A 27,116-nucleotide genomic window follows, 5' to 3' on the forward strand; every position below is an offset into this window, starting at 1 on the left:
ATTTGCTAATCTCCTCCCTTCCTCCCTTTTATCTCCCTTCCTCCCTTCACCCTCCTTTATTCCCTCCCCTTCCAGTTGATTCTTCTGTTGGTCTCTCTAAATCAACTCAGGGTGAGTTTTATGATGTCTCAAATAAAATACTCTTTCTCTTTTCTAAGATTAAGTAAGGGTTTTATTGGGGAAGAAGGGAAAGATAAGGAAATAGAAGGAAGAGGGTTTGGGGTTTCCCTAACACTGGAATAATTCTTTGGTTGGAGAATGGTAGAATATAGTTCAGATTGGGAAAATTGGTTAACAGGTCTGGAAGTTCAGTCACTATAGCACAGCAGAGAAATCAGAGAGAGCTGGACTTTTGTCCTTCTTCCTTTCTGTCTCCAAGGCAAAAAGACCCAGATTTCAGTTTGTCTCCTCCTTTCTCAACAGTCTTTTCTGGTCATCATTCCAATTAGAATGTTCTCTTGAGTGACAGCTCAGTAGTCCCAGCTACTCCAGCTCTGTTGCAAACTTTTCCTTCCAAATCTTTCTTCCACAACATTACAATAACTAGGAAGTATCTGAGGCCAGATTCAAACCCAGGACCTCCAGTTTCTGGGCCTGACTCTCAATCCACTGAGCCACCTAGTTGCCTTGCCATTTCCTTCTCCAATTTATTTTACAATTGAGGAAACTGGGTTTTTAAAACATGGTTAATTAAATGACTTGCCCAGGGTCACACAGCTAATAATAAGTGTCTAAAGCTAGATTTGAATTCAAAGGAAGATGAATCAGAGGCCTGACCCTCTCTCTGCTGTGCCACCTAGTTGCCCATTCTGACTTACTACACCCCCTTGGTTTATACTATTCACTCTGGCTAATAAGATCTCCTTCTCTTTCCTCCCTTTCTGCTTCTGAGAATGCCCTGCCCAACCCTTTCCCCACCAAAACCCTTCACATCTTCCCAGACATCTTCTCTCTAGCTTAATCACTGAACTCTTAGTAAGTGCCTATGTTGTACTAGGTGCTGGGGATATAGTCTGTTTTGCTTAATATCTCAAAGAGCTTCCATTCTATGGTAAAGAATACATTAAATAGATAAATAAATCAAAGTAATTTGCTTCATCCAGTAGGGGAGCACTACCAGTTGAGAAAATCAGGAAAGATCTCTTGAAAGAGGCAGCACCTGAGTTGACCCTTGAAGGGAGTTAGCAGTTTCAGGATGAGAGAGAGTGTTCTGGGCAAGAGGGATAGTCTAGGCAGTGGAATGTCATATACAGAGAACAGCAAAGTAGGACAGTTCATCTTAAGTATAATCACTTTTTTTTTTCAATATTCGATTTCAGAACAAAACCTAATGCCATGTTTTAAGGCCACCCTATCCATGTAGGAAGGCTGTTTGTTCCATCCTATTAGTCTTTAATATTTTAAATAATCTTAAATTTGTTTTCAAAATATTTTCAAATATTATATTTGTACACTTTACTAAAGTATATTATATATTCATTTTCTAGAAATAATATTTACAGGATTCTTAGCAAATATAGAAAAACTCTTAAAGAACCTGATTAATTAGGTTTCTATTTTCCTGTTTCTCTCACTCAGTCCTCTCTTTTTCTTTCTCTCTCTCCCCCCTTCTCCCCCTTCCCTCCTTGTCCCACCCCCCTCCATTCTGTGTTTTCCAGGAGCAGCTCCAAGTGATTTGTCAGAGATGTGAACCCTAAGACTCAGGCCCATGCTGGAGCAAGGCGTATCCTCCCCAGCAAATGATGGCTACAGTTGTTGCCCCATCACATCAAGAGGAGTTCCTATTGGTGAAACTGGAAGAAGATTCCTGCTTGGGTGATGATCCTAATTTCTGGGGATGTGACCCTGACTCAGAGGCCTCCCGCCAGCACTTCAGGCAGTTCCAGTATGAAGAATTCACCCAGCCTCATGAAGTGCTCTTCCAACTCCGAGAGCTCTGCCATTTGTGGCTGAAGCCTGAAAAACGGACAAAGGAGCAGATTCTGGAACTCCTGGTCCTGGAACAGTTCCTAAGCATCTTGCCAGAAAAGCTACAGACCTGGGTGTGGGACCAGCGTCCTAAGAACTCAGAGGAGGCAGTGACCCTGGTGGAGACTTGGCAGAAAGAGCCCAAGATACCAGATCAATGGGTGAGAGCTACAAGGTCTAATGAAAAGGGCACTGCTCTGGGCAGCAGGAGATATGGGTGCCAAGTTCAGCTCTACCTCAAGTCAGCTGGGCAAGTTGCATTTCTCTGCTTCATTTTCTTCATCGATAAAATGAGAATACTAGCTCTGCCCTCAGAGGGTATTTCTGAATACAAATTGAGAGAGTGTGTGGAAATTGGAATTGGAAAGGAAAGCATCATGTTAAATTCAAAACAGTATTTTAAGTAAAATTGAGCAGTAGGTGGGGCAGTGAAAAATCTTGGGATTTCCTTCTCTCCCCATTAAAACTTCAAGCTTTCTTCCTGCCTCTTACGGGAGTCTTTAGTTTTAATAATTGTCTAATTATATATTTTCTATGCCCACCATAGTACCTTACAAAGCCACAATGCTTGGTTCTGGACAAATTCTGCCCCTCAACCCAACAACTTGAAATCTATTTGATTAGATTATTTTAATTTGAAGGACCAAAGTTATCTGGGATGGGACTTAGGCACAGTATGCTTTTGAATTAGTTATATTTTCCTAGTGACAGAATAGTCACAGATTAAAGATAAATAGAGAAAAACAGAGACCTAGTTTTGCTCTTGAGAGATTATCTAGTTCCTCCAGGTAGACCATACATGATATATACATACCATCAGTTCTCTTATTTTGGGGTGATGCAACACTTTTGACCAGACTTCCTACACAAGATTGGAAAAAAAAATCAGTTAAAAATATTTATTGAGCACCCACCAAATATTGTGGGAGATACAAAAGGAGTCTAAGAAATAATCCTTGTCCCAATGAATTTAACATTAAGTTGGTAAAACAAGGCAAAACTTGAAACAAATAGATGTCAATTAACTGCTAGAGCATTTTGTACTGACTGAAAACCAAATAAGAATCTGGAAGAAAAAAAAAGAACAAGAGGCTAATATATAGTTAGGAAAAATTCCATAGAAGAGGTGGGACTTCAGTTGGGCCTTGAAGAATTAAAATAGGATTTGGAGGGAAAAAAAAGTTGGGGAAAGGAGCTACTTCTAAACAAGATAGTAAACACATGGAGGTGCCTTGATTTATTGGAATGTTTCTTAATATTTTCTTCCAAAAACCCGAAAGAGAAAAGTCCACATATGTATCCCTACAATCATGTGCTCACACAAGCTTTGCTTCATGTATCAAAGTTCATGAAAGATCTATCACATCTTTGTTCATTTGAAGAATGTCTAGGATAATCTTACATTCTATCCTGGCAAATGGGATTTCTCCAGGATTCTCTCTACTTGCCATTTTAATTGGACTGGGCTCTCTCCTAAAGATAAATTCAGCATTATATTTATTGCTAATAGAAACAATTATTACATATAAAGTACTTGGTTGTCCACAAGTCCTTAAACTCTCATCACCCACGAGTCCCTCAGACCCATAACCTCTGACCTTCGATTGTCTGATATGGTAAGCAGAATGCCAAAAGCTCACTTTGTAGGAGGCTCAGTTTCTTACTCAAACATATCTCAAAGACACCTTGGGTATTTTGCAAAGCAATCACTTTCCTGGCTAACTGTAGTACTAAGCATGTTACTATTTTCCCCACTTAGAACTATATTTTTTGGTTAGTGATAGAACCAGGGCCCCCTAGAAGTAATTTTTAAAAAACTCTTACCTTCCATCTTATAATCAATACCAAGTATCAGTTCCAAGACAGAAGAGCAGTAAGAACTAGGCAATAGGGGTTAAGTGACTTGCCTGGTATCACAAAGCTAGGAAGTGTCTGAGGCCAGATTTGAACCCAGGACCTCCTGTCCTAGGCCTGGCTCTCTACCTACAGAGCCACCTAGCTGCCTCTCCCTAGTAGTAATTCAATGCTTTTAAGTCATCCTCTATCCCATATTCTGCCTGACCCACCAAACTAAGCTCTAGAAATATCACTGAGGTCCTTTTCCACTTGCCCTATCTACCTTTGGGCCTAGTAACTAATAGGTGCTTAATTAATTGATTGATTTGAAAACTAAGATGTAGTAGAAAGAATGCTACATTTTGAGCCAAAGGAATTGAGTTCAAATCCTGGCTCCTACAAGTAGGCCTTATTTTCTTTCTCTATAAAATGAATATGCTTAAGCATCACTGAGGTACAGAATAAGTGATGTGAGGTAGCCAATCTCTCCTCTAGGGTCTCTTTCAGTAATAAATCTATGATCTATGACCTTTTCCATTCTTATTAATACTTTATTTCCTATTGAGAAATTTTGAACTACACATTTTAATGGCTCAATATATACTTTGTTCTTTTAGAGTTTTCTTGGCCAAAATGAATTTGAGGGTCATGATATTTTATGCTATAGAGATCGTTGAGGTCAGAGCCTTTGCCTTTCTGACTAAGAGATACTGGTTAGTATATTTAGTCTTATCCCCTTTCGTTAGTTTCATATAGTTATGAATCTATGAATAGAAGGACTCAGAGCAGCTCTAGGTTATTCCTGGTTGAAAAGTGGCATTCTAGGAAGCATGTTCAGGGCACTGTGAACAGCCAACTCTAGATGGTTCCCCTAGGGCTTCCTGGGATGTTGGTTCTTTCCTGCCTAGGCCATCCCCTTGGTCTGCAAGTTTGGATCAGGTTAATTCTGTCTCTTCTAGTCCCACGAGAGCAGAAATCACAATATCCAGAGAGGCTTCACAGTCATCCTGTCTTCTGTAGAGTGTTTTCAACAAGGGTTATTACTGGACTCTTCTAGGGTGGACTCCCAGGGCCATCTCAGGCCATCTCTGACCACCTTCAGGGCCATTCCAAATGGACGGGGCCTCATTCAGCCAAGACATTTAGCAGTGTTTTGGGTCCCAGGTATAGGCAAGGCCTATATATAACGTGTGTACTTGGGAGAGGCCTACATCATGATAAAAGTTTAATATTTCATGCTACCCCCAATCAAGAAGTCCTCCACTGTGAACATAATAAAGTCATTAACCTGCTGCTTCAAGGTCCTTCATATCAGGCCCAGTCTAGTCTCCCAGACTTCAGTACTCTTTTATATATGTCCTACACTCCAGCCAAAATGGTCAGTGCATTGTCCCCCAAGTATGACTTATACTTTAAAAGTCCCTGGCCCTTTCATGCCGGCCTTCTAGCCTAGGCTACCCATGACCCCCTTTCTGACCATCAGTATACCCATCCTCCAAGGCCCAATTCAGATCTTCTTCCTTGAAGCCTTTCCTAACAGCCTCAGCAGGACGTGATCTTTCTCTTCTGTGAACTCCTATAGTGTACAAGGTTGGCACTACTTGGTACTTAGTTTTTCTGCCTGATACTGTGTTGTTTTAGTTTTATATGCTTATAGCCTATCTCTTCAAGTTCATTAAGCTCTTTGAGGGCAAGAAGTGTATAATTTTTCTCCCTCTTTCATTAAACTTAACACAGTACCTTAACTGCTCAATAAAGATTTTTGATTGCCTGCTTACCAGACAGTAATGTGAAAAATCATAAAATTTGATTTTAAAGTACCTCGCTATCCTAGACCTGTCCTGTCTTTCTTCAAAAGCTCTCGATGACAAATTGCTTTCCTCAAAATAAAATAAATTTGATTAAAGAGCCAGTGTGGTTAGTGGATAGACCTTTGGATTTGTAATCAGAAGACCTGGCTTTGAGTCCCAATTCTGCTGCTTAGTAATTAATTATGTGACCCCAGACAGGTCACTTAGTATCCCTGAGCCTTGGTGTCCCCATATATAGAATGGGAACAATCATTGTTGCTCGCCTATCTCCCAGGGCTGTTGTGAGGGATCAAACTAGATAATAGCAGGTAAAGTGTTACATGCCAATTGTAAACCCCTGGGGTAGATGATCACAGTTAGTAGCATTGCACTGTGATTATTCTACCCCCGTCCTGGTAACTCTGTCTCCCTATGGGGGTTTTACTTTGATTTCATCAAGAATCCTCTGACCAAAAGAGTCTTCAGTGATGGGATGGGTGCTATTGCCAGGTTGCCTTTTGTATACAGGGACAGGAAGTGCTTTCTGAATTACCAGCACCCTTGGGTACAGCACAGGAACCACGGAGCTTCCAGTTAGATTCAGCAGAGATCAAGCCAGAGGGAGCATCCCAGCAGGAGGGAACACAGAGCCCCTACCGGGAACCACTGGAACAACTGAGCCCTATGGAGGAGCCCAAGCCCCTGCAGAAGAGTGGTGAGAAGCAGAGAACATATTCTAAGATAGTGTGGGGAGGAGCCTGTGCTAGGAAAAGGGGCCTATGGTTTGGAGAAGAAGGTGGTGGGCCTGGGGAGGAGGTGCTGAGGGGGAGAGCACACAGTCTGGCCTTCCTGTCACTGATATCACAAAGAGGATGCTGCCTTTGTTTCTCTAAGTGTATGTTTGGTTTTTTTGTCCTGGCACTCTGAAGATGGGCTCCCCCTCTCTAAATCTTCATTGAGACCAGAAAATCAGGTCAACTAGGCCCTGGAGAGCAAAGAGCTCCAGAACATGGCGACCGTCTAATGCACACAGCATGTAATTTTTGGTCAAGGGCATAAAGCCACTGACCTGAAGATCTATAGGACCAAGTAGAGAGTTATACCAGTATTAGCTACATGGATAGTCTTAATTGGATTCAAAGCGTCAGACACCCAGAATTGATGTGTCTCCAAAAAAAGCATGAATGTGCCTAGCTGGGAAATAACTGGAACTTAAATAGTTCCTTTCTCTTCCTAGGTAGCTTGGCTCTTCAGGATTCTGACCTTCCTAAGATGAAAAGTTTTGGTGACTATAAGTTAGTGTCTGGGTCCCAGGTAAGCTGCAGTTTGCCTTTCATTTCCTGATATGTTTATACCTTGGAGACTAGGCCCACCCTGTTGACTATTCCCCTATTCTCCTATTCCCTAGATTTCCCAAGCATAATATGGTTTCCCTAGACAAAAAGCGCACAATTGTTGATTAAAATGCCATCAATTATTTTTCCTGAGTCTTTGGAACTCAGTTCTCCCTGTTGTAATTAATGGGGCAATATGAAATGCCAATGAGCCCCGAGTCTTGGTGGGGCAATAAGAGTTTGGGAGGGAGGTATGGGTTATTGACATTTGAGGATGTGCTTTATACCTCTTACAGGAAGCCCCAGGCCACAGAAGCCCTGTACAGGATCTCTGCAAGGACAGTGAAGGAAAGGATTATGGGAATGAATTCTTGAAAGGTAAGAATTCATTTCTCTTGTGAATTAGAAATTTTCAGGTGTCTACAACTCATACTTCCCTGAGACTTCTGAGGACATCTACCTCACTTATACCAGTACATGTGTGAGGGTTAAAGTGAGGGGGCTTTGGTCTTCAGACATCAATAATAGAAACACAGGATTGGAAGGGATCGCTAAAGATCATCTAGCTTGTTCTTTGCCCTTAAAAATCACCCTGTGTCCTCTCACTTAAATTCTACAGGCATCTGAGTTTTCATATCTTTAAGATTTTCCTTTTCTCTTTGGTCCCCATGTCCTTGTTCTAAGGTGAGTGTATCAGCTGTTAAGTAAAGGGAGAAAAGAATTCAGTATCCTGGTACATTCTTTCTTCTCCCAGTAGGAGAACCATCACTTTTCAGTCATTATCATGTTGATTATCCACTTCATAGAAGAGCTGTATAACCCAGAGCACCCCCATTGCCCCTCAATTTGTCCACAGCCAGCAGGCTCCCCAGGCAGTTTTCTTCAAGTTCACTTTCTCTGCCTCTGTTATTGACCCTTTTTTAAAACCCTTGCTTTAGGTGTTAGAATCAATGCTAAGTACTGGTTCCAAGGCAGAAGAACAATAAAAACTAGGCAATGGGGGTTAAAAGAACTTGCCCAAGGTCACACAACTAGGAAGTGTCTGAGGTCACATTTGAACCCAGAAGGTCCATTCTCCAGGTCTGGCTCTCTGTCCAGTGAGCCACCTAGTTGCCTCTACTCTTCCAGTTTTGTCTTTCTGTGATTCTTTGAATTGCTTGTAAGTTTTTGAATGTAAGGAAGTGATAATTCCATAAGACTTTCTATAGATGTTAGCTTTCTTTGTATTTTATATCTTAAGACTTTGTACATTCCCTTACTTGTGAAAGGAGTTTCCTGATGAATAGAACTGAATTTATTTTTACTTTATATTATCAATTACATATAATAACAAATTTCCATAAAACTTTTCCAAAGTTATATGATCTAAATTGTTTCTCTCTCTTCTTCCCTCTCTCCTCCCAAAGCTGGCAAGTAATTCAGTCTGGGCTATACATGTATTATCACATAAGACATATTTCCATATTGTTCATTTTTGTAAGTGAATCATCTTATAAAACCAATATCCCAGAATATGTGCCCAAATAAACAAGTAAAAAAATCATATGCTTTCAACTGTAAAAAATCAAATTTCTTTTTTGTGTGTGTGATTTGAAAATTTTTATTTAATTAATTAATTTAGAATATTTTCCATGGTTACATGATTCATGTTCTTTCCCTCCCCTCCCATAGTCAACGAGCAGTTCCACTGGGTTTTACATGTGTCATTGATCAAGACCTATTTCCATATTACTAATATTCGCATTAGGGTGATCATTTAGAGTCTACATCCCCAATCATATCCCCATCGACCCATGTGATCAAGCAGTTGTTTTTCTTCTGTGTTTCTACTCCCACAGTTCTTTCTCTGGATGTGGATAGTGTTCTTTCTTATAAGTCCCTCAGAATTGTCCTGGATTGTCTTATTACTTCTGGTAGAGAAGTCCATTACATTCGATTGTGCCATAATGTATCTATTTTTGTGTATATTGTTCTCCTGGTTCTGCTCCTTTTACTCTGCATCACTTGCTGGAGGTTGTTCCAGTTCACATGGAATTCCTCCAGTTCATTATTCCTTTCAGCACAATAGTATTCCATCAGCATCAGATACCACAATTTGTTCAGCCATTTCCCAATTGAGGGACACCCCCTCATTTTCTAATTTTTTGCCACCACAAAGAGCGTGGCTATAAATATTTTTGTACAAGTCTTTTTCCTTATTATCTCTTTGGGGTACAAACCCAGCAGTAGTATGGCAGGATCAAAGGGCAGGCAGTCTTTTAAAGCCCTTTGGGCGTAGTTCCAAATTGCCTTCCAGAATGGTTGGATCAAATCACAACTCTATCAACAGTGCATTAATTTCCCAACTTTGCCACAACCCCTCCAACTTTTATTACTTTCCTTTACTGTCATGTTAGCCAATCTGCTAGGTGTGAGGTGGTACCTCAGAGTTGTTTTGATTTGCATTTCTCTATATTATAAGAAAAAAATCAAATTTCTTAAAGGTGTCTTCTGACTTTTCCTTATAGATTAAATATATTCTGCTCCTAAAAAATTACTCCCTACCTGGCTTAATTTTTTAAGGCTACTTTTTGGTCTTGCCTCTGCCATCATCTAACTGTGTGACCTTAGGCAAGTTACTTAATCTTTCTGGATCTCTTTTTCCCCATTTACAAAATGAGGTGGTTAAATTAAATCATTTCTACAATCCTTTCTAACCCTAATATTCTCTGATTCTCCTCAGAGTGAGGCTCTGATCTCTGAGCTCCCACAGATCTGAAGTTTCCACTATGATCAAATCACTGAATTTCCTTATTTCCGTCTCTCAGTGACTTGAAAAAGAATGTTTAAAGTCCTGTGGTAGTCTCTTAGTCATCCCCAAGAAATCTCCCTGATATATCTCACTGAACTCCAAGAACAGTTTTATAATGATCATATAATGTCATGCCCCTATTTGCCTTCTTACCAACAGAGTTTGCAGTTCCCAACTCTGACATCATTTTGCCATTAAAGCAAGGGAGGGAACCATGGGCTCCAAATCTCCAGAGCTCTGAGGAAAAAAAGAATAATCCAAGAGGATACCACACAGGTAAAGATCAAGCATTTTCTAGGAAAGAAATGAAAAGCTGGGAGGAGCAGAAACAGTATGATGTAGCAGACCCAAAAGTTTCTGGTGTCCTTTGGAGCTATGAGGAAACAATGGCATTTCTTGCAATCCTTGGTGAACCCCAGTTCTCAAAAAAACTCCAATCCCGTCATCGAAACCGCCAAGTATACCGAGCAGTAGCTGAACGTCTAAAGGAGCAGGGTTTCTTGCGAACATTGGAGCAGTGCCGCTATAGGTTCAAAAACCTCCAGACAAGCTACCGAAAAGCAAAGACTAACAGAGCCCCTGAGTCCTGTGCCTTCTTTGGAGAGATGGCTGCTCTATTAAATACCCGCACCTCTGCTTCCTCTCCTGACACTTTGGAAGAAACTTTAGGTCTTTCTCAACAAAGGGACAGTAGTGTTGAAATTGAGGAACCAGAGAACAGGGAACCTGAGGAGGGGACAGAGGTTTGTGATGGTGATGAATTGATCGACAAGGAACTGACCCAAAAGGGCAAGATGCCAGGCCCCCAAGGCCCTTTCTCTAGCCTCTCAGGTAAGGACCCAATAAAAATGTCTTCTGTCAGGCTTCACAAGAACAAGGATTTTGTTTTATCTTCTCACCTGTGCTGTTGTGACACTTTGTGTTTTGCTGACCCCCATTTGATAACAGTTCTTGTCCTTCTCCTCCCCTAAAGGTGATTGCAGTGACCATGCCTAGATTACCAAGGATGCCAAGTATCAGTAGCCAAAGTCTTCAGTATAGTATCACTGATTTGAGATTACTAAGAGCAAAGGGTTTAGAAAGATGGGAAGAACACAACAATCTAGAATCTGTTATTCATTAGTTCTGTCCAGTACCAATCGATGTTTATAATGAAGACCTTGAAGTACCGCAAGGTCCTGGGAGTTCAAAGACATTTCAGTTATGATCAGCATTGTTTGGGGCAGTGTGGTGAGGTAGAGAACAGAGTGCTGGGCTTGTAGGCAGGAAAAGTTTTGTTCCACATCCAGCTTCTGACACAGTCATTGTGTTGTTCTGGTGTTTTCAATCATGTCCGACTGTTTTTTTAAAACCCTTACTAAACGTCGGTGGTAAGGGCCAGGCAGTTGGGGTTAAATGATTTGCCCAGGCTCACACAGCTAGTAAATATCTGAGGCCAGATTTGAACTCAGATGAATCTTCCTGACTCCAAGCCTAAAAGCCTATCTTCGTGTGCAAAGGAAAGGAAAGGAAAGGAAAGGAAAGGAAAGGAAAGGAAAGGAAAGGAAAGGAAAGGAAAGGAAAGGAAAGGAAAGGAAAGGAAAGGAAAGGAAAGGAAAGGAAAGGAAAGGAAAGGAAAGGAAAGGGAAAAGGCAGGAATAATGTAATAGGAAGCACATTATCTTCAGAATGAAGAAACTTAAGAGTTCTAGTTCCTTTTCTGCTGTAAACAATGTAAATTTTAGCTAATCTCTCTTGTTCTCTGGGCCTATTTCTTCTATAAAATGATGAGGGTGGACCCCAGACCTCTCTGGCTCTCTAATTCTACCTACAGGGTCTTTGCTATTAGGGAATTTGCAGTCTTATTGGAGAAATGAGAATGTCTGACTGTCTCCTATACAATTGTACCTGAGAGAAGAGGAAATGATGATGATAATGACAACTAGCATTTATATAGCATTGTTAGGTTTGCAAAGCACTTTACCTATATTCTCTCATTTGATCCTCCCAACAAGCCAGTAAGGTAAGTCCAGCTGTTTTTCCCATTATAGATACAGAAATTGAAGCAGACAGGTTATGTGATTTACCCAGGGTCATATAGCCAGTAAGTGTCTGAGGTAGGATTTAAACTTGGGTCTTTTTAGCCAATACTCTAAGAGCCTCCTATGTTATCTCTTGGCATACAATGAATAGAATACTCCAGGGATTCTGTGATTTCATCAATATGGGTGGTTCCCTCTAATGCTGCATATTACAAATCCATCATGCCTGCCCATCCTTTGTGACTCATCTATGTCTTCCCAAACGATTACAAATATGATCTAGTTTAGATGATAAATGCATGAAAAACATAAAGTACAAGGAGAAATTGCTTTGAATTGGGACAATCAGAAATAGTTTCATAACTGAGAGGGCATTTGAAGAATATCAACAGACTGGGAGGATGGAGATTTAGCAAAGGCATGGAGATCGGAAACCCTGGGATATTTAGATAGCAGCTGGAGGGGGGATTAATAGAAAAGGGAGTAGTATGAGGCCCTGGGAAGAAGCATTTTGACCAGATTATAGATTGTCTTGAATACCAGGTGGAGGAGTCCAGTCTGAGTCAGTATGTCACACAAGCAGTAAATTCTAGAGATGATCAAGAAAGGGGATGAGGTATCAGTTGGAATGATCAAGGATTGAGGACTTTAAAGGATGGGCAAAATCTGGATAATGAAAGGGATACAAGCCTTTGGAGGAGAGACTCCTAAGCCCCCTAAACTCACCAACTCATGGCCCAGGTCTTCTAATGTCATTTCATCCTTTACATAATTAGAATTTATAGGACCCTCTTCAGGGAAGACATAATCTTTTACACAATCCAGAGTGCAAATTGTTCTGATTTTTTATATCTACCCTTGAAATCTTTTCAGTTTCCCTAAATTGTTAAATTGACTAGGACTGAATTTTGTTTTATTAAACCCTTACTTTCCATCAATACTAAGTATTGATTCCAAGGCAGAAGAACAGTAAGAATTAGGCAATTGGGGTTAAGTGACTTGCCCAAGGTCACACAACTAGGAAATGTCTGAGGCCAGATTTGAACCCAGGACTTCCTGTCTCCAGGCCTGGCTCTCTATCCATGGAGCTACTGCTACCTACTTGCCTCCAGGACTGAGCTTTTATAAATACCAGATATTCTCTGGGACAGGCAACCTTGCACATAGTAAGCAATAAGTAAAATGTTCACTTAATTGAATTGGTTACCAATACCAGGCATTATATCTTCTATTTATTCTTCCCATCATTGACCTCTCCAGATCCCAAATCCAAAGTGACCCATCAAGAGAAGTCAGGGGAAAGCTCATGGAACACAGATCTCCATAGTTTGGAGGAAAGAGAAAGCAGCAAAGACTCATACCCCAACGAGGATCAAGGAAATCCTTATCAGACTCCAGCAAAGAAGGAAGAGAAAGGCTGGGAAGACCAAGAACTGGGCAGTTCAGAGGATGGGAAATATGCAGGAGTACATTGGGGCTATGAAGAAACCAAGATCTTTCTGGCAATTCTCGGTGAGGCTTCATTTTCTGAGAAACTCCGGACCTGTCATAGAAACAGCCAAGTATATCGTGCCATTGCCGAGCGGCTGCAGGAGCATGGCTTCCTCCGGACACTGGAGCAGTGTCGGTACAGATTCAAAAACCTCCAAACTAGCTACCGGAAAGCAAGAACCAGCCACCCCCCGGGAACCTGTCCCTTTTATGAAGAAATAGCAGCCTTAATGCATGCCCGGGCTGCCATTAAACCAACTTACACTGTGAAGGAGATCATCTGTCCTCTGGAGAGGACAAGTGGAGATTCTGACTCCCAGGGACAGGAGCCAGAGGACTGGGAACAAGGAAACCCTTGGAAGGGGCCCACAGCCAAAGACTATGAAAAGAATGAAATGAGCCTCAAAGTGTTCACCCAAGAGCCCAAAGGTTCCAGGGCCACAGCTCTTTTCCAGAGTCGAACAGGTAAGGATCTCTTTAGTAATAAGTCCCTAAGCAGCCATTTTTGTGACAAAGATCTGGAAGTCTCATTGAGCTACAAGTTAAATATGAGTAAATAGTATGATGTGGTAGCCCCGAGGGAAGTACTAAGGCATTCTTAGCTCAGATAAAGGAAAGCATGGCATTGGCAGAGACTGTCAAGACCACACCTTGAGTACTGTATTCATTTCTGGGTACCACTTTTGAATAAGAATACTGGCAAGGTGGAATGTGTGCAAAGAAGGCATCTAGAACAATGAAGGATCTTGAGTTTCATGTCCTATAAGAGCTGATTGAAGAAACCAAGTACATTTAGCCTAGAGAAGAGAAAGCAGGGTAGACATGTCCTCTCTTTAAGTCCTTAAAGAACTGTTGTGTGTAAAAGGGATTATACCTAACCTACTTTGTCCCAGAGGACAGAACCAGGAACAATGGATGAAATTGCCAAGAAGCAGCTTTCAGTTGTTTTCATCTATTTTAACCTGTTGATATAAGGAAAAATTTCTGGCAGTGAGCTCTCCAAAATAGAATGAACTGTTCTTTGGGGATATAGATTTCCCCTCCCTGCTGGTACTCAGGGAAAGGCCAGATAATCACTTGTTTGATATATGGTAAAGACTCTTGTTGAAGTAGAGGTTGGGCTAGTTGGCCTATGACGTGTATTCTTACTCTGAGACTCTGCACTCCTGGTGAGAAAGTACAGTGGAATCAGGAGCCTCCCTCCGTTCAGTAGGCAGAACAGTCCAATGCGCTCCACTCCCCAGGGATAAGCATAATTATTGCTTATTATTATTATTATTTCTGCTCCCTTGATTCTCTGTTAGTCTCTAGGAACTGAAATAGCATAACTGATGCTTCTTTCAATATAGCGCCAGTGTTTAGGATGGTTCGGTGTTAGGGTGATACTTCTGCCCAGGCCTAGGATTTTCAGAGCAAACTGAGAGTCCCATGGATCTACTCCACACTCAAAGGTAGAAAAAGACGATCATCCAAAAAATAAAGAATCTTCACTTTTGGCCTAGGCCAAGGTGACCTTATAGTGTTAGAGTACAAGAAAGTCTTTGCTGGAATAGTTTCATTGTCTGCAGTGAAGTTCTAGAGCCCTCCTCCTCCAGGAAGAGAAGACTTCCAGTGGCTACAAATTGGAATGACTCTCCTGGGCCTAAACCAGCCCCCAGCCCTGCCTGGATTGCTGGTAGAGCCCCCTCGCCTTAGTTTCAAGTGAGGCTTTCTGCATAAACCACTTTCTTTAACATACATTTGTTGGTACAGGTATCCCTACTCTTTTCTCTTCTCAGTTCCTCCTGCTTCTTCCCAACAGAAATAGTTGGCCAGCTTCTTCAGAAAGGAAGCTTCCCATTGGTAGAAAAGCTTCTCATGGACATAGTACTTGGGTCAGCCACTCAACATGCATTTACTAAGGGTGTACTATGTGCCAGGTAATATGCTTTAGGCTCTTCACCTTTCAGTGTGCAGAACAACTTGATAAGATGTTAGTCATATAATTTCTCTAGAAACAAGAGCCAAAAGGCAATGGTTTGCCTGGCAGCACTTGGGATCTTTATAGATGCTATTTATCCGTTAAGTATGAATTGAATACGTGCTGCACAAGGTTTCCTCTAGTCAGAGCTGCAGGGGACACTAAGATAAATAAGACAAGGTCCTTATTGGCTTTCATGTAGCTTACCACCTGAGAGAGCAGGTCAGGCACATTCAGGTAACTGAAACTCAGAGTGGAATGTTAAAGGAGGAAGGCTACAGAGCACTATAGAAAACTAGTCTTTGTATATTCTTGCTTGGTGACAGCTTTAAATACTTTCTTCTTGTGTCAGGTGTGCACTGGGGCTATGAGGAAACCAAAGCTTTTCTGGCAATCCTCAGTGAGTCTGAGTTTTATGAAAAGCTCCGGACTCGCCACCCCAACCGGCAGGTGTATCGGGCCATTGCTGAGCGTCTGCGTGAGAAAGGCTTCCTGCGGACATTGGAACAATGTCGGACAAAGTTCAATAGCCTCCAGACAAGCTACAGGAAGGCAGGAAGCAGCCATGCCCCAGAGACCTGTGTTTTCTATGAAGAAATGGATGCCCTGGTGAATGCCCACACAGCTCCAGAAGCTGCCAGCATCCTGAAGGAGGTGACTCACCACGCCAGGCAAGCCAGCAGTGATGCTGACCCTGAAGAGCAGGAGCAGGACAGTTGGCACAGTGAAGAGACACTGGAAGATTGTGACAGTGATGAAGCAGCGACCAAAGAAGCCAAGAATCCTAACCCTGGTCTCTTCCCAGTCTCAGCTGGTAAGATGAGTCTTATCTTTCCTTAGAACTTGATCCCCCCCCCCCCCCCCAGGGCTTTATCTGAATGGATCTGTCTGGTTTAGTAACAAGTGCATTGGACAAGAAGGCCAGAGGCTTACATTCATTCCATCCATATGCTAGACCTGATTAGATCCATTAATCAATTCACATGTATTTTGAGGTTTGCCATTTGCTTAGTACTAAGCAAGGCACTGAGTGGTACCCTGCAAAAGGGTATACAGCATAGGCCCTTCTCTCAACCTAAAAGTCTAGATGTAGAAAATTAGAAAATAGAAAACAATGGAAAACCAACCAAGATCCCAGTTCTACTACTACCTAGTTAACATAACTTCCTGGGGCCTTAACTTCCTCATCTGTTTTTGTTATGGTGATTCAGTTATGTCCAACTCTTTGTGATCCCATTTGGAATTTTCTTGCCAAAGGTCATTGAGTAGTTTTGCCATTTCCTTCTCTAGCTCATTTTATAGATGAAGAAACTGATACAAACAGGGTTAAGTGACTTGCCCAGGGTCACACAGCTAAGAAGTATTTGAGGTCAGATTCAAACTCAGATCCAAGGTCAGATTCCTGACTTCAGACCTTGTGCTCTATCCATTGTACCACCTAGCTGCCCTCCTTATCTATATATTCCAGATTTTTAAAAAATTCTCTAATTCGATACCTATACCTAAACCGCTAACTTGTGTGTACCTACAAATGCTGTGAGAATTCAGAGGACAGGAAAGTGAATGAGGTCTGCAATAGTCATCAGTGAGACTTCCTGAACACCAAAGATTTAGAATGGTCAACTCTCACTGTAGGCAGGTAACTTAACTGCCCTGAGCCTCAGCTGTAAAATGAGGCTACTAATGTGTGATAACCTCCCAGGGTTATCATGGTGGATTCAGCACCTGGAAAGCTTCAGAGTACTGTATCGGCCAATGATTGTGGTCTGATAATAATCACAGTACTGTGCGAGCTAAACTTCAAAAGATGGAATTGTAAAGGGGGGATTGGCTGGGCAGAACACTTCAGGCCAGGAGAGCATGAGTGGATGTCTGGCCATAAGCAAGAAGCAGTGTGTGGCAAGAGGACAAAGAGGAAAGCCTGAAACTACATGATTGTGAGCACATCTAATTCCATGCACGTCTGTCTTCGTGTGCAAAATGGATGTTTTGACCTCAAATCCTTATGGGGGGGGGGGGGGGGAATGAATAGAGAAGGGGGAAGATGAATCTAACCGAAAGATAAAACTGAATGTTACTTTGCACTTTTCCTAGCTCTTTAGTGTCTTCCTGACTAATTGAATTGATTGAATTGATTGAAATCATTCATTTCTTTGTTATTTTCCCCAGAGTTGAGGATCCAAAGTGAGAACAAGAAGGAGACTCAAAAACAGAGTATTTCTGAGAAAAGGCAACCCCATGAATCAGAAGGGGATGTACCTCAGCTTCCTAATGGGGAGGAAAACCGTGAAAATGAGTACAAACCAGAGGGACCACTGGAGAGAGACATGGGTGAAAGACAAGGAAAACTGACTTCTAAAGAGGATGTACCAAAACCCTCAACTCAAAAAGGGTCCTCTGCAGAAGGAAAGCCATACAAATGCCTTGAATGTGAGAAGAGTTTTAGCTGGCGGTCACATCTGGCCACACACCAGAGAATACACACAGGAGAAAAACCCTATAAGTGTCTTGAATGTGGAAAAAGTTTCAGTTGGCGATCACACCTCAACACCCATCTGAGAATCCACACAGGAGAGAAACCATATAAATGTCTAGATTGTGGTAAGAGCTTCAGTGATGGAGCAGGCCTCACTGCACACCGGAGAATCCACACCGGAGAAAAACCCTATCAGTGCGAAGCGTGTGGCAAGAGCTTCCGGCTAAGCCCGAGCCTGGTTGTGCATCAGAGGATCCACACAGGGGAGAAACCTTACAAGTGCAGTGAATGCGGAAAAGGCTTCAACAACAGCTCACATTTTAGTGCCCATTGGCGGACCCACACAGGTGAGAAGCCTCATGAGTGCCCTGAATGTGGGAAAAGCTTCAGTAAGGGCTCTGCCCTCAACAAACACCAGAGAATCCACATGAGGGAAAAGTTCCCACTGCAGCCTAGGCACCACTGTACTTCAGAAAGTCTATATGGGAAGAGTTCTGTAAATGCACTAGGTATAGGGAAACCTTCCAACAGAGATTACAGCTTCTAATCTGCCGTTTTTGTTCATAAACAGTGTTCAACTCTGACGTAGTAGGAGCACCAGGCAGGAAACTCGGGTTCTATCCCCTGTTCTGCCAGTAACTGTGACCTTAGGCAAATAATTTCCTCTCTCTGGACTTAAATGTCCTCATCTATAAATGTGAGAGTTGGATTAGACGATGACCAAGGCCCCTTTACTCTCAATAATCAGTGTTTCTAATGCAATGCTTCTTTCTGCTTTAGGATAGTCTTGGTGTGTCTGAAGCTAGACTCACCAGATGAACTAAAATTGGGAATATGAAAGGCCCCTTCCCAGCTGTGCCTTCACCTCACTGCATGCAATTCACCCCTTCCCATGTGCCTCAATTTTACTGTTGATAAAATGGGGGAGAATGATCTTGATCTTCCCAAACGTGGGGGTTTTTGTACTTTCATCCAGAAAGGGAGCCTTGTGCATTATGGCACACCTCCAAGTCTGGAAGTCTCCTTTCCTCTTACCTCTGGTTTTATTAGTGCCTCCATCCCAGAAAAAGTATTTCATTATCACTGGGATGTGATTACATTTGGGGTTCAGAGTATCCTATTTCAGGGGGAAGTGAGGAAAGAGCAAGAAGGATGACTTTGGAATTCTGAGGATTTTTCACACTGAATGAATAAGTACTTGTAAAAGAACTGATTAAGAACACACACAGGTGATATTTCCTCTGTGTGTGTGTGTCTTGCTCTGTCTCTCTCAGTCTCTGTATCTCTCTGTCTTTGTCTTTCTCTGACTCTGTCTCTCCCTGACCCTGTCTCTCTCTCTCTCTTTGTCTTTCTGTCTGTCTCTGTCTGTCTGTCTCTCTCTCTCCCTCCCCCTGCCCCACCAAATGTTGCCAGGTCTTTGATTCTGGAGTTTTCTGAATCTAACAGCACTTGGCTTATGAAGATAAATGTAGGCTTATGAATGGAACTTCAGGGTTTGGTCTGAATATATAAACAAACATCTCAACCCTGGATATGGGAAATCTAGAAAGTGAAACATTTCTCATTCATCATGTTAACATCAAAGAAAGAATGATGCCTTAGACTATGGTGAATGTACTGCCTGCTCCTTTTGTTATATTAATAAAATTGAATTTATTGCTCAGTGTGCTTCAGGATAACAATTCTGGCATTTAGATGGTTGTGAGAAAGTTGTAAAACGCTGATAATGCTGGTCCTAAGGTCTAAACACTTAGGTTGGCAAGCCTTCATTTCTTGACTTGTAAGGCCTCTGCCAGCTCTAAATCTATGACCCTATCATTCCAAGTATGTTTCACAGAGGAAGTCAGTCAGTCTTACATAATACCCAAATTTATGCAGTGTTTTTACAGCTGTATCATCTGGAATTTTCTTTTCAAATCAAGCCCAAATTCCTCCAAGGCAATGTTGGTGATATTTATAAATTGCCAGAAATGTCTTTAAGAGTTCTGAAGTTGGGGCAGCTAAGAGGTATGGTGAATTTAAAAAAAACAACAAGGCCTGGAGATAGAAGGCGATGGGTTCAAATCTAGCCTCAGATACTTCCCAGCTGTGTGACCCTGGGCAAGACATTTAATCCCCATTGCCTAGCCCTGGCCTTCTGCTACTTTAGTATCATTTCTAAGATAGAAAGTAAGGGGGAGAAGGGGAAGAGTGTGCTTGTTTTTTTAGAGTGCTGAAGGGTTTTTACATCATAATGATGTAATGTAGAATAGCAGAAAGAGTATTTGTATTGTAGTCAGAGGACCTAGACCCACGTTAGCAAAGATGTGGCACATGTGCCCCAGCATGCCAAAGGGAGCTGCTCCATTTCCCTCTCCACCACACCTGAGGACATTTTTCATATGCCCCACCCCTCTGTCCAGCCACCCAAAGTGAGCACTTCCTCCCTCCACCCTCTGGGGTAATGAGGGGGCTCACAGGCAGCTTGCAGGTGCCGGTTGGGCACATGATCTCTAAAAGGTTCACCAGTGCTGACCGAAGCTCACATCCTGCCTCTGATCCTTACCCGTGTGAACTTGAACAAGTCACTAAATGCCATAGAAGCCTCATTTTCCTTTTCTGCAACACCAAGAGGTAGAACTAAATAACCACTTGAGGCAAAAGTTCTTTAGCTTTTTTTCCACAGTAAAGGCCCTTATTGCCTCCACAAGATTTAGTCCCACCCCTGCTTTAATGATGAGGCTAACGACATCAACATTCTACTTGGAAATTTGAGGCCTATTTAGTCAGCAAGCATCTCTACTTCTATCCCCTCCAACTACCACCACCACTATGTCTAATATATTCCAGTTTCTTGCTCCTCCAATCCATGTGATTCAATTCAATCTAACAAATGTACTGGGAATACAGAAATAAATGGAAGTGATTCAAACCTCAGCCTACCTAATTTAAAAAATCAAACTCACATTTACCTTAATCTAATTGTCTGTAGACTTTGTACTTTTCTGCTGTGCACTTCTCCAAAACCCCTGCTGCTGATAAAAACTTCCTCCCATTCCTAGTATCTTCTTCAGAATTGGAGAAAATGTCCCATCTGCCGTCTTGTTGCTCCGGTGCACTAGAAAATGTCAGCAGTGGCCCAGTTTGCTTTTTTCTCTGTGTGACCTCGCTAATAATGTGTGTTCTCCAGTTGTGCACTGTGCCCCCATGTGCCCTGGACAGTTTTCCTTAATAAAATAAGTGTCTCCTAGTCACACCTGTTACCCACATAGGTCCTTTTCTGTCCATGTATTCTCTCCCCACGAGTGTTCATTCTTCTCACTGATCCTGTTTGTGTGAGAGTGTGCCCTAAGTTTATGGGGAAAACGTTTTGTCTTCTTAATGATGCCATTTCATTAAATGTTTTGCCTTTAACTGCATCCGCTGGCTGACTACTAAGAATAAAGGCTAGGGATCTGTGAACTATGGTTTTAAGAGCTATGAATCCACAAAGTACCTCGGGAACTGAGGTTGCCCTTGGGTACCTACCCTGCAAGTTGGGTACTGTGGAGTGCTTAAGAGCTTGGCCAAGCATTGAAGATACCGAGGTCACCCACTACATCCAAGGCCATTGCCAGTCCTTATCTTGACACTGGACTTCAATGACTACAGGAGAGAAGGTTGATGGCAATTCTGCAATTGGTGCAATTCTGGTGCAATTCTGCCTCACTTAAATCCAGTTGACACACATCAAGACATAACTGTGATTCATTGCTCCTCTTTGAAACAAAGGATGGGCAATTCTTACATTGATCTACTTTCTATGGTATATAACTTGGTTCACACACATGAATGCATGCCCCCCTTGCAGTTTCTTCCTCTACCTTTCTTCTCCTTTTCAGTTTAAAAGACCTTTTTATTATTTTCAAGAAACCAAACATGTTTTTTTAAAAAAAAAAAAACCTTACCTTCCATCTTACAATCACTATTAAGTATTGATTCCAAGGCAAGAGTGATAAAGGCTAGGCAATTAGAGTTGTGACTTGCCTAGGGTCATACAGCTAGGAAGTGTCTGAGGCCAGATTTGAACCCAGAATCTCCTGTCTCTAGGCCCAGCTCTGTCCACTGAGCCACCCAGCTGTCCCCAAATACATTCATAATAGCCCTTGTTAAGTACATGCCATTCCTGATCAGAAGCCTAGCTTTCTTAGATTTTAAGCCATGGCCAAGAAATCCTAACTAGTATCAGAAGCCATCTTCTTAACCATCTATTCACTTCCCATAGGAACATCAAGGACACTAAGCCCAGAATGAGCCCCATTTCCCCTGCCCTATGTGAGTGTATCAAGTCATAAAGGCAGAAAGGGACAGAGAAGCATGTGACCATGCCCTTAACAAGAGACCACTGAAGACAGAATTTGGAAAGGACTGAGGCTCTGAGGAATGCTGATGGGGAGAGGTACCATTAACAACTATTCTATTACAATGATCTCAAACCTTGGACTCACACGCTATTTCCTACAGATGCCCATAATTCCAGGATGGTCTCTCAATTAGGAAGACGTTAAGGCACAGGCCAAAGGGAAGGAATGGAGTTGGGGGAACTGCTGGAAGCCTTTCTGGCTAGCAAATGGTAGGTTTTCCCATCCCAAACCCACTCCACTCCTCTTTATTTCTATGCTATGGGCAGGGCTTCCCTCAAGTTCCACATCAGTCATCTCATGGAGCTCTGAAAAAGCTCATGCTGTGGGGAAATGATGTAGGTGTTTAAGTTTTGTTCTTTTGATCAGAACTAGCTGATTCCTTTATTAAGAGTTAGGGACCTCTGACTTCCTCAAAATTTAGATGGGTTTTTTTCCTTTGTTTCCAAATTAATTTATGTAGCCAGGGGATGTGGGATATCACCTTAATCTATTAGACAAAATTTAGGCTTTTTCCCTTTTCTAAATTAGCAAAGGAAGAAGCCACTGAAACATGTTACCCACCCCTAAGGATATGGGGGACTGTTAAACACATTCAATGTGAAGATAATCGCTTTCTTTGTTTCCAAAGTGGTAAAACTTTCTAGAACAGAAACTGAATTAAAGAAATAAAATAGTTTGAAAACTTTTCAATTATTTTTCAAAAACTGGCAATGAAAAAATGAAGCTCTAGACTTGTAGGAGTTTAGTTTCTAGTACCAAATCTCTCAGGACCCCTAGACTCTCCTATGTGAAGACCTAATTGGTGAAGTTTTTATAAACCCACCAAAGCTCTCCAGCATGTACTGAAAGCTAAAACAAAATGAATCATGGGCACCAGAAATATGCAATAACATTTCAGTGTCCATGTTCCAGGGACAGTACCTGTGCAAAGGTCCCTGAACATCCCAATCTTCCTTAAGGTCCCAGAATTGGAAATTAACTCAGAACAGCATTGATTGGGGACCAAGAAAAAAAGAATGACATTCACGATCCCTTTAATATGCACTGAGAATTTCAAAATAGTTGTCGGACAAATGACCTGCTTCCTCTGACCTATTTGTTCCATCAGCAGTAATTTTAGAAGGCAACTGAATCACTCTAAACTTTGGATGATGGTACTTGAGATTTTCCATAACATAAATAAGTTTCTTCATTTCCAACATGGCTCAGACTACAAAAATTCCACCAGATCTCAATCAGTACTAAAAAAACCAGTTCTCTCAGCAAGGCTGGAGAACAGGAATTGATAAATCCATCTGCACACAACAGAGCAATGTGATCCTCCACCAACTACCCATCTGTGTCTTAATAATTTTAAGACAGAATCATCACAAGAACTAAATTCTACTTTATTAAGATAATTAAGTAGGAATTATTTTTATTCCTGGAAAGAATTCCAAAACAGGTAGGCATAGAGAATATGAGGTATTATCACCATCAGTATTTCCCCCATATTCCATTCTGTGGAAATACCTGAATTTATGGAACACCATCACCACCAGTAGCTTAAAAAAGACAAACACAAAAATCTCCCGAGCTTCCCACTAATGCCTCAGCCAGGGCTTGCTAGAGTGGCACTAAGCACAGAAAAGAGTCTCAAACTCCTCTACCTACTGTGCATACTTTCCCACCAGACTCAAAGCTATGTTTTCATCAAATTAACAAGCTTTTCTCCTCTATGTATTCTATTGTGTTTACAATATCTGAGCTACATTAAAGACTTTTCTCATTTTAATCATTTATTTTCCCATTATAATAGAAGAAAAAATCTATTTGCCTTATAAGGTCGTAATGTGAGCTTGGAGAGTTTTCTATTAAAGGCATTCCTTCCCCTTGCTGTAAATCAAAAATCTATAAGGTGGTAATGCTTTTTTTATTGCTTCAGTTCTATACATGAATCCTGAAATGAGGGAGAAAGGTTCCATGCTAATTAATGGCTTGTCTATATTAGAACTATAATTCACATCTGCACTTATGAGGTTACTTGCTTAGCTACAATAGTTTTCATTAGCCAGGGTGAGGCTAGCCAAAGTACTATGTGTTTGTGGAAGTTTTTTGCCAACACAAAAGAAAATTGTTTTTGTGAAATGTTTTAATATTCAGCTCTTCAGGATTTTAAAATTCATGTCCAAGCTTCTTTGCTTTACACCAGTATTCCTTTCCTAGGATGAACTGAGCCAAAAGCTTAAAAAAATACTTTTCTAGCAAGTATAGCATATGATCCTGGAAAATTAAAATCAATATTTGGTTTTTTTTTTCCTATCCTACATAGCTTTATGTCCAGTGTGTGTTCTCCGGTGGGCACTGAAGTGTGAACTGTTGTTAAAGTCTTTTCCACACTCAGTACATTTATATGGTTTCTCTCCAGTATGGATTCTCTGGTGTATAATAAGGCTTGAGCTCTGGTTGAAACATTTCCCACATTCACCACACCTATATGGTTTCTCTCCTGTGTGAATTCTGTGGTGAGTAATAAGGTTTGAACGGTCACGAAAGTTTTTTCCACACTCTAGACATTTATAGGGCTTCTCTCCTGTGTGAACTCTTTGATGAGTGATGAGCTTTGAACGTTCACTGAAGCATTTCCCACAATCAACACATTTATATGGTTTTTCACCTGTGTGGACTCTTTGATGGTTGGTAAGTGTTGAGCTTTTACTGAAGCTTTTTCCACATTCTGCACATTCATAAGGTTTCTCCCCAGTATGGATTCTTTGGTGACTAGTAAGGGCTGAGCTCTTACTGAAGCTTCTTCCACATTCATGACATTCAAAGGGTTTTTCTCCAGAGTCAGCTCTTTGGGGTCCAGGACAAGTTAAGCTCATACTGAAATTGTTTTCTCCTTCAAGCTGCTCAGAAATCTTCTCCCCAGTATGGTTTTTCAAGTGTGCCTTCAAAGATGGATTGTTAGCAAAGCTTTCCCCATGTTCATATCTGTCAGTATTTCCTCCCATGTGGATTCTCTGATGTTTAATAAGATTTGAACTCTGGTTGAAGCTTTTCCAACACTCGCTACATTTATAGGGTTTTTCTCCTGTGTGGATTCTCTGATGGGTGACTAGGTTTGAATGATCACTAAAGCTTTTTCCACATTCAAGACATTTGTAAGGTTTCTCTCCAGTATGGATTCTCTGATGAGTATTGAGATTAGAACGGTCACTGAAGCTTTTCCCACATTCAAAGCATTTGTAGGGTTTTTCACCTGTGTGGATCCGCTGATGTGCAATAAAATGAGAGCTCCGACTGAAACTTTTCACACATGTATTGCATTTATAGGGTTTTTCTGCTAGGTACAATCCCTGATGATCTATTAATTTTTCTAAATCCTCTTCAGAACCGCATTTCTCCCACTGTTCCTCTGAAGGACTTTCACATTGTCTTCCTGATTCATATTCATCCTCACAGTCTTTTTCCCAAACAATCTGGTTACCATCTTCTTCAAAATGTTTTGACAATGTCTTGTGTAGCTCCTCAGAAACTTCTTGCTTTGAATTCTGTTCTTCATTCTCACACTTCATGTCTAAACCTGAAAAGGAGGAAGAGGAATGTAACTGTGATAATAAATAAAGAAATGGGAGTACATGGAGAAAAAAGGAACAAAATTTGATTACACTAGATGGTGGTTTCACTGCAACCTCCCTCCCTTCTTTGAAGAGGAGGATCCTGTGAGTCCCCCACTCATTGGGAGCTCTAAGTGTAGAACACTGTACACATAATGCCAGACTTAATTTATATATGATGTTTAGTATTGCTGAACTATTTTTCTCCTTATTTTTATTCTCTGTTATAAAGGATGACTCTATGGGAATAGGAACAGGTAAAGATATATAGGGAAATGTAAGTGATATACAAATAAAAGATAGCAGTATAATTTTTTTAAAAAGATAAACATACAAAAGCTCAATTTCCAAAAACTAATTTTTAAGGCATTTCATGGCATGGATTATGTCTTCTATAGTTTTTGTATAATTTTTGGTAAATTGTTCTGCTGAGTAGGAACTCAATATTTATATTTGAAATCAACCGGAATCTGTTCCTTGTCTGAACTTGGAAAATCATACTAGGCCAGATAATGAGGAAGTAATTTTGCTTAGGAGACTAAAAGGGACTAACATGAGACCTAATTATAGAACTTTAACATATATATATATATACACACATATATATGTATATATATATATGTATGTATATATATGTTTGTATGCATATATATATCGGAAGGAAAATGGTGTGTGTGTGTGTGTGTGTGTGTGTATGTGTGTGTGTGCGTGTGCGTGTGTGTATCAGAAGGAAATGGCTAGAGATACTTTTTTTTTTAACCCTTACCTTCCATTTTAGAATCAATACTGGGTATTGGTTCTAGGGCAGAAGAGTGGTAAGGGCTAGACAATGGGGGCTAAGTGACTTGTCCAGGGTCACACAGGTAGGAATTATCTGAGGCCACATTTGAACCCAGGACCTCCCATCTCTGGGCCTGACTCTCAATCCACTGAGCTACCCTGCTGTCCCCAGAGATACTCTTTAAGGAAGCATGACCCATAGAGAGGGGGACTTGGGGCCCTCTGGTGAAGTCGCAAGTCCAGTTTCCATTTCAGGATCTGATCAATTCCTTTTGAAACAAATCTCTTAAATGCCTGCCTGACCAACCCAATGATCATATTTGCTAGTGTAGGTTAATAAAAGCTTTGATTCTCAGATCTTTGAGAGTTCTTATTCTCTGACTGGCTGGTGGCTGACTAAAAAGAAAAACAAAACAAAACAAAACAGCTAACTCCCACAAATGGGTGTTAAAAAAAAATAGCTGTTGATTCACTTATATGGATGCAAGAGGTCACTGTCCATTCCTACAAAGAAAACATGTTTTCTGTGCCTGCTCTACTGTATCCTAGGAATAGAAAGACAAATTACTATCCCTGCCTTCAAGGAGCTTTATGTTTTTAAGCTAGGTTTCCTATGTTTTCACTACAGTAAGGAACCCCCAATTAGGAAACTCCCTCTACCAATGCAGGCTGGCATTTGGTCTGCAAG

At 41.2% G+C, this 27,116-nt stretch overlaps 2 protein-coding genes across 9 annotated transcripts in view; one reads left to right on the forward strand and one right to left on the reverse strand.

Moving 5' to 3' along the window:
• Positions 1-21,065, forward strand: part of LOC100032740 (zinc finger and SCAN domain-containing protein 29-like) — a 26,102-nt gene extending 5,037 nt beyond the window's left edge. Inside the window, exons 2-10 of one of the 5 annotated variants that reach the window (XM_056795333.1) lie at positions 76-111; positions 1,659-2,129; positions 6,123-6,309; positions 6,832-6,908; positions 7,225-7,306; positions 9,879-10,550; positions 13,001-13,696; positions 15,544-16,005; positions 17,361-21,065. In XM_056795333.1, the coding sequence (XP_056651311.1) occupies positions 1,740-2,129; positions 6,123-6,309; positions 6,832-6,908; positions 7,225-7,306; positions 9,879-10,550; positions 13,001-13,696; positions 15,544-16,005; positions 17,361-18,214 (3,420 nt within the window). In that variant the 5' untranslated portion in view covers positions 76-111; positions 1,659-1,739 and the 3' untranslated portion in view covers positions 18,215-21,065. Of the gene's footprint in view, positions 1-75; positions 112-1,578; positions 2,130-6,122; positions 6,310-6,831; positions 6,909-7,224; positions 7,307-9,878; positions 10,551-13,000; positions 13,697-15,543; positions 16,006-17,360 lie in introns of all 5 variants that reach the window. The other 4 variants (XM_056795332.1, XM_007492965.3, XM_056795334.1 and 1 more) reach the window with 4 other exon arrangements.
• Positions 21,066-23,416: 2,351 nt separating this feature from the next.
• LOC100032742 (zinc finger and SCAN domain-containing protein 20) overlaps positions 23,417-27,116 on the reverse strand; it is a 30,043-nt gene continuing 26,343 nt past the window's right edge. For all 4 annotated transcript variants that reach the window (XM_007492968.3, XM_007492966.3, XM_056795336.1 and 1 more), the window contains exon 8: positions 23,417-25,614. In XM_007492968.3, the coding sequence (XP_007493030.2) occupies positions 24,353-25,614 (1,262 nt within the window). In that variant the 3' untranslated portion in view covers positions 23,417-24,352. The remainder of the gene's footprint in view (positions 25,615-27,116) is intronic.

This window comes from Monodelphis domestica, chromosome 4 (assembly GCF_027887165.1).
Source record: "Monodelphis domestica isolate mMonDom1 chromosome 4, mMonDom1.pri, whole genome shotgun sequence".
Taxonomy (NCBI): domain Eukaryota; kingdom Metazoa; phylum Chordata; class Mammalia; order Didelphimorphia; family Didelphidae; genus Monodelphis; species Monodelphis domestica.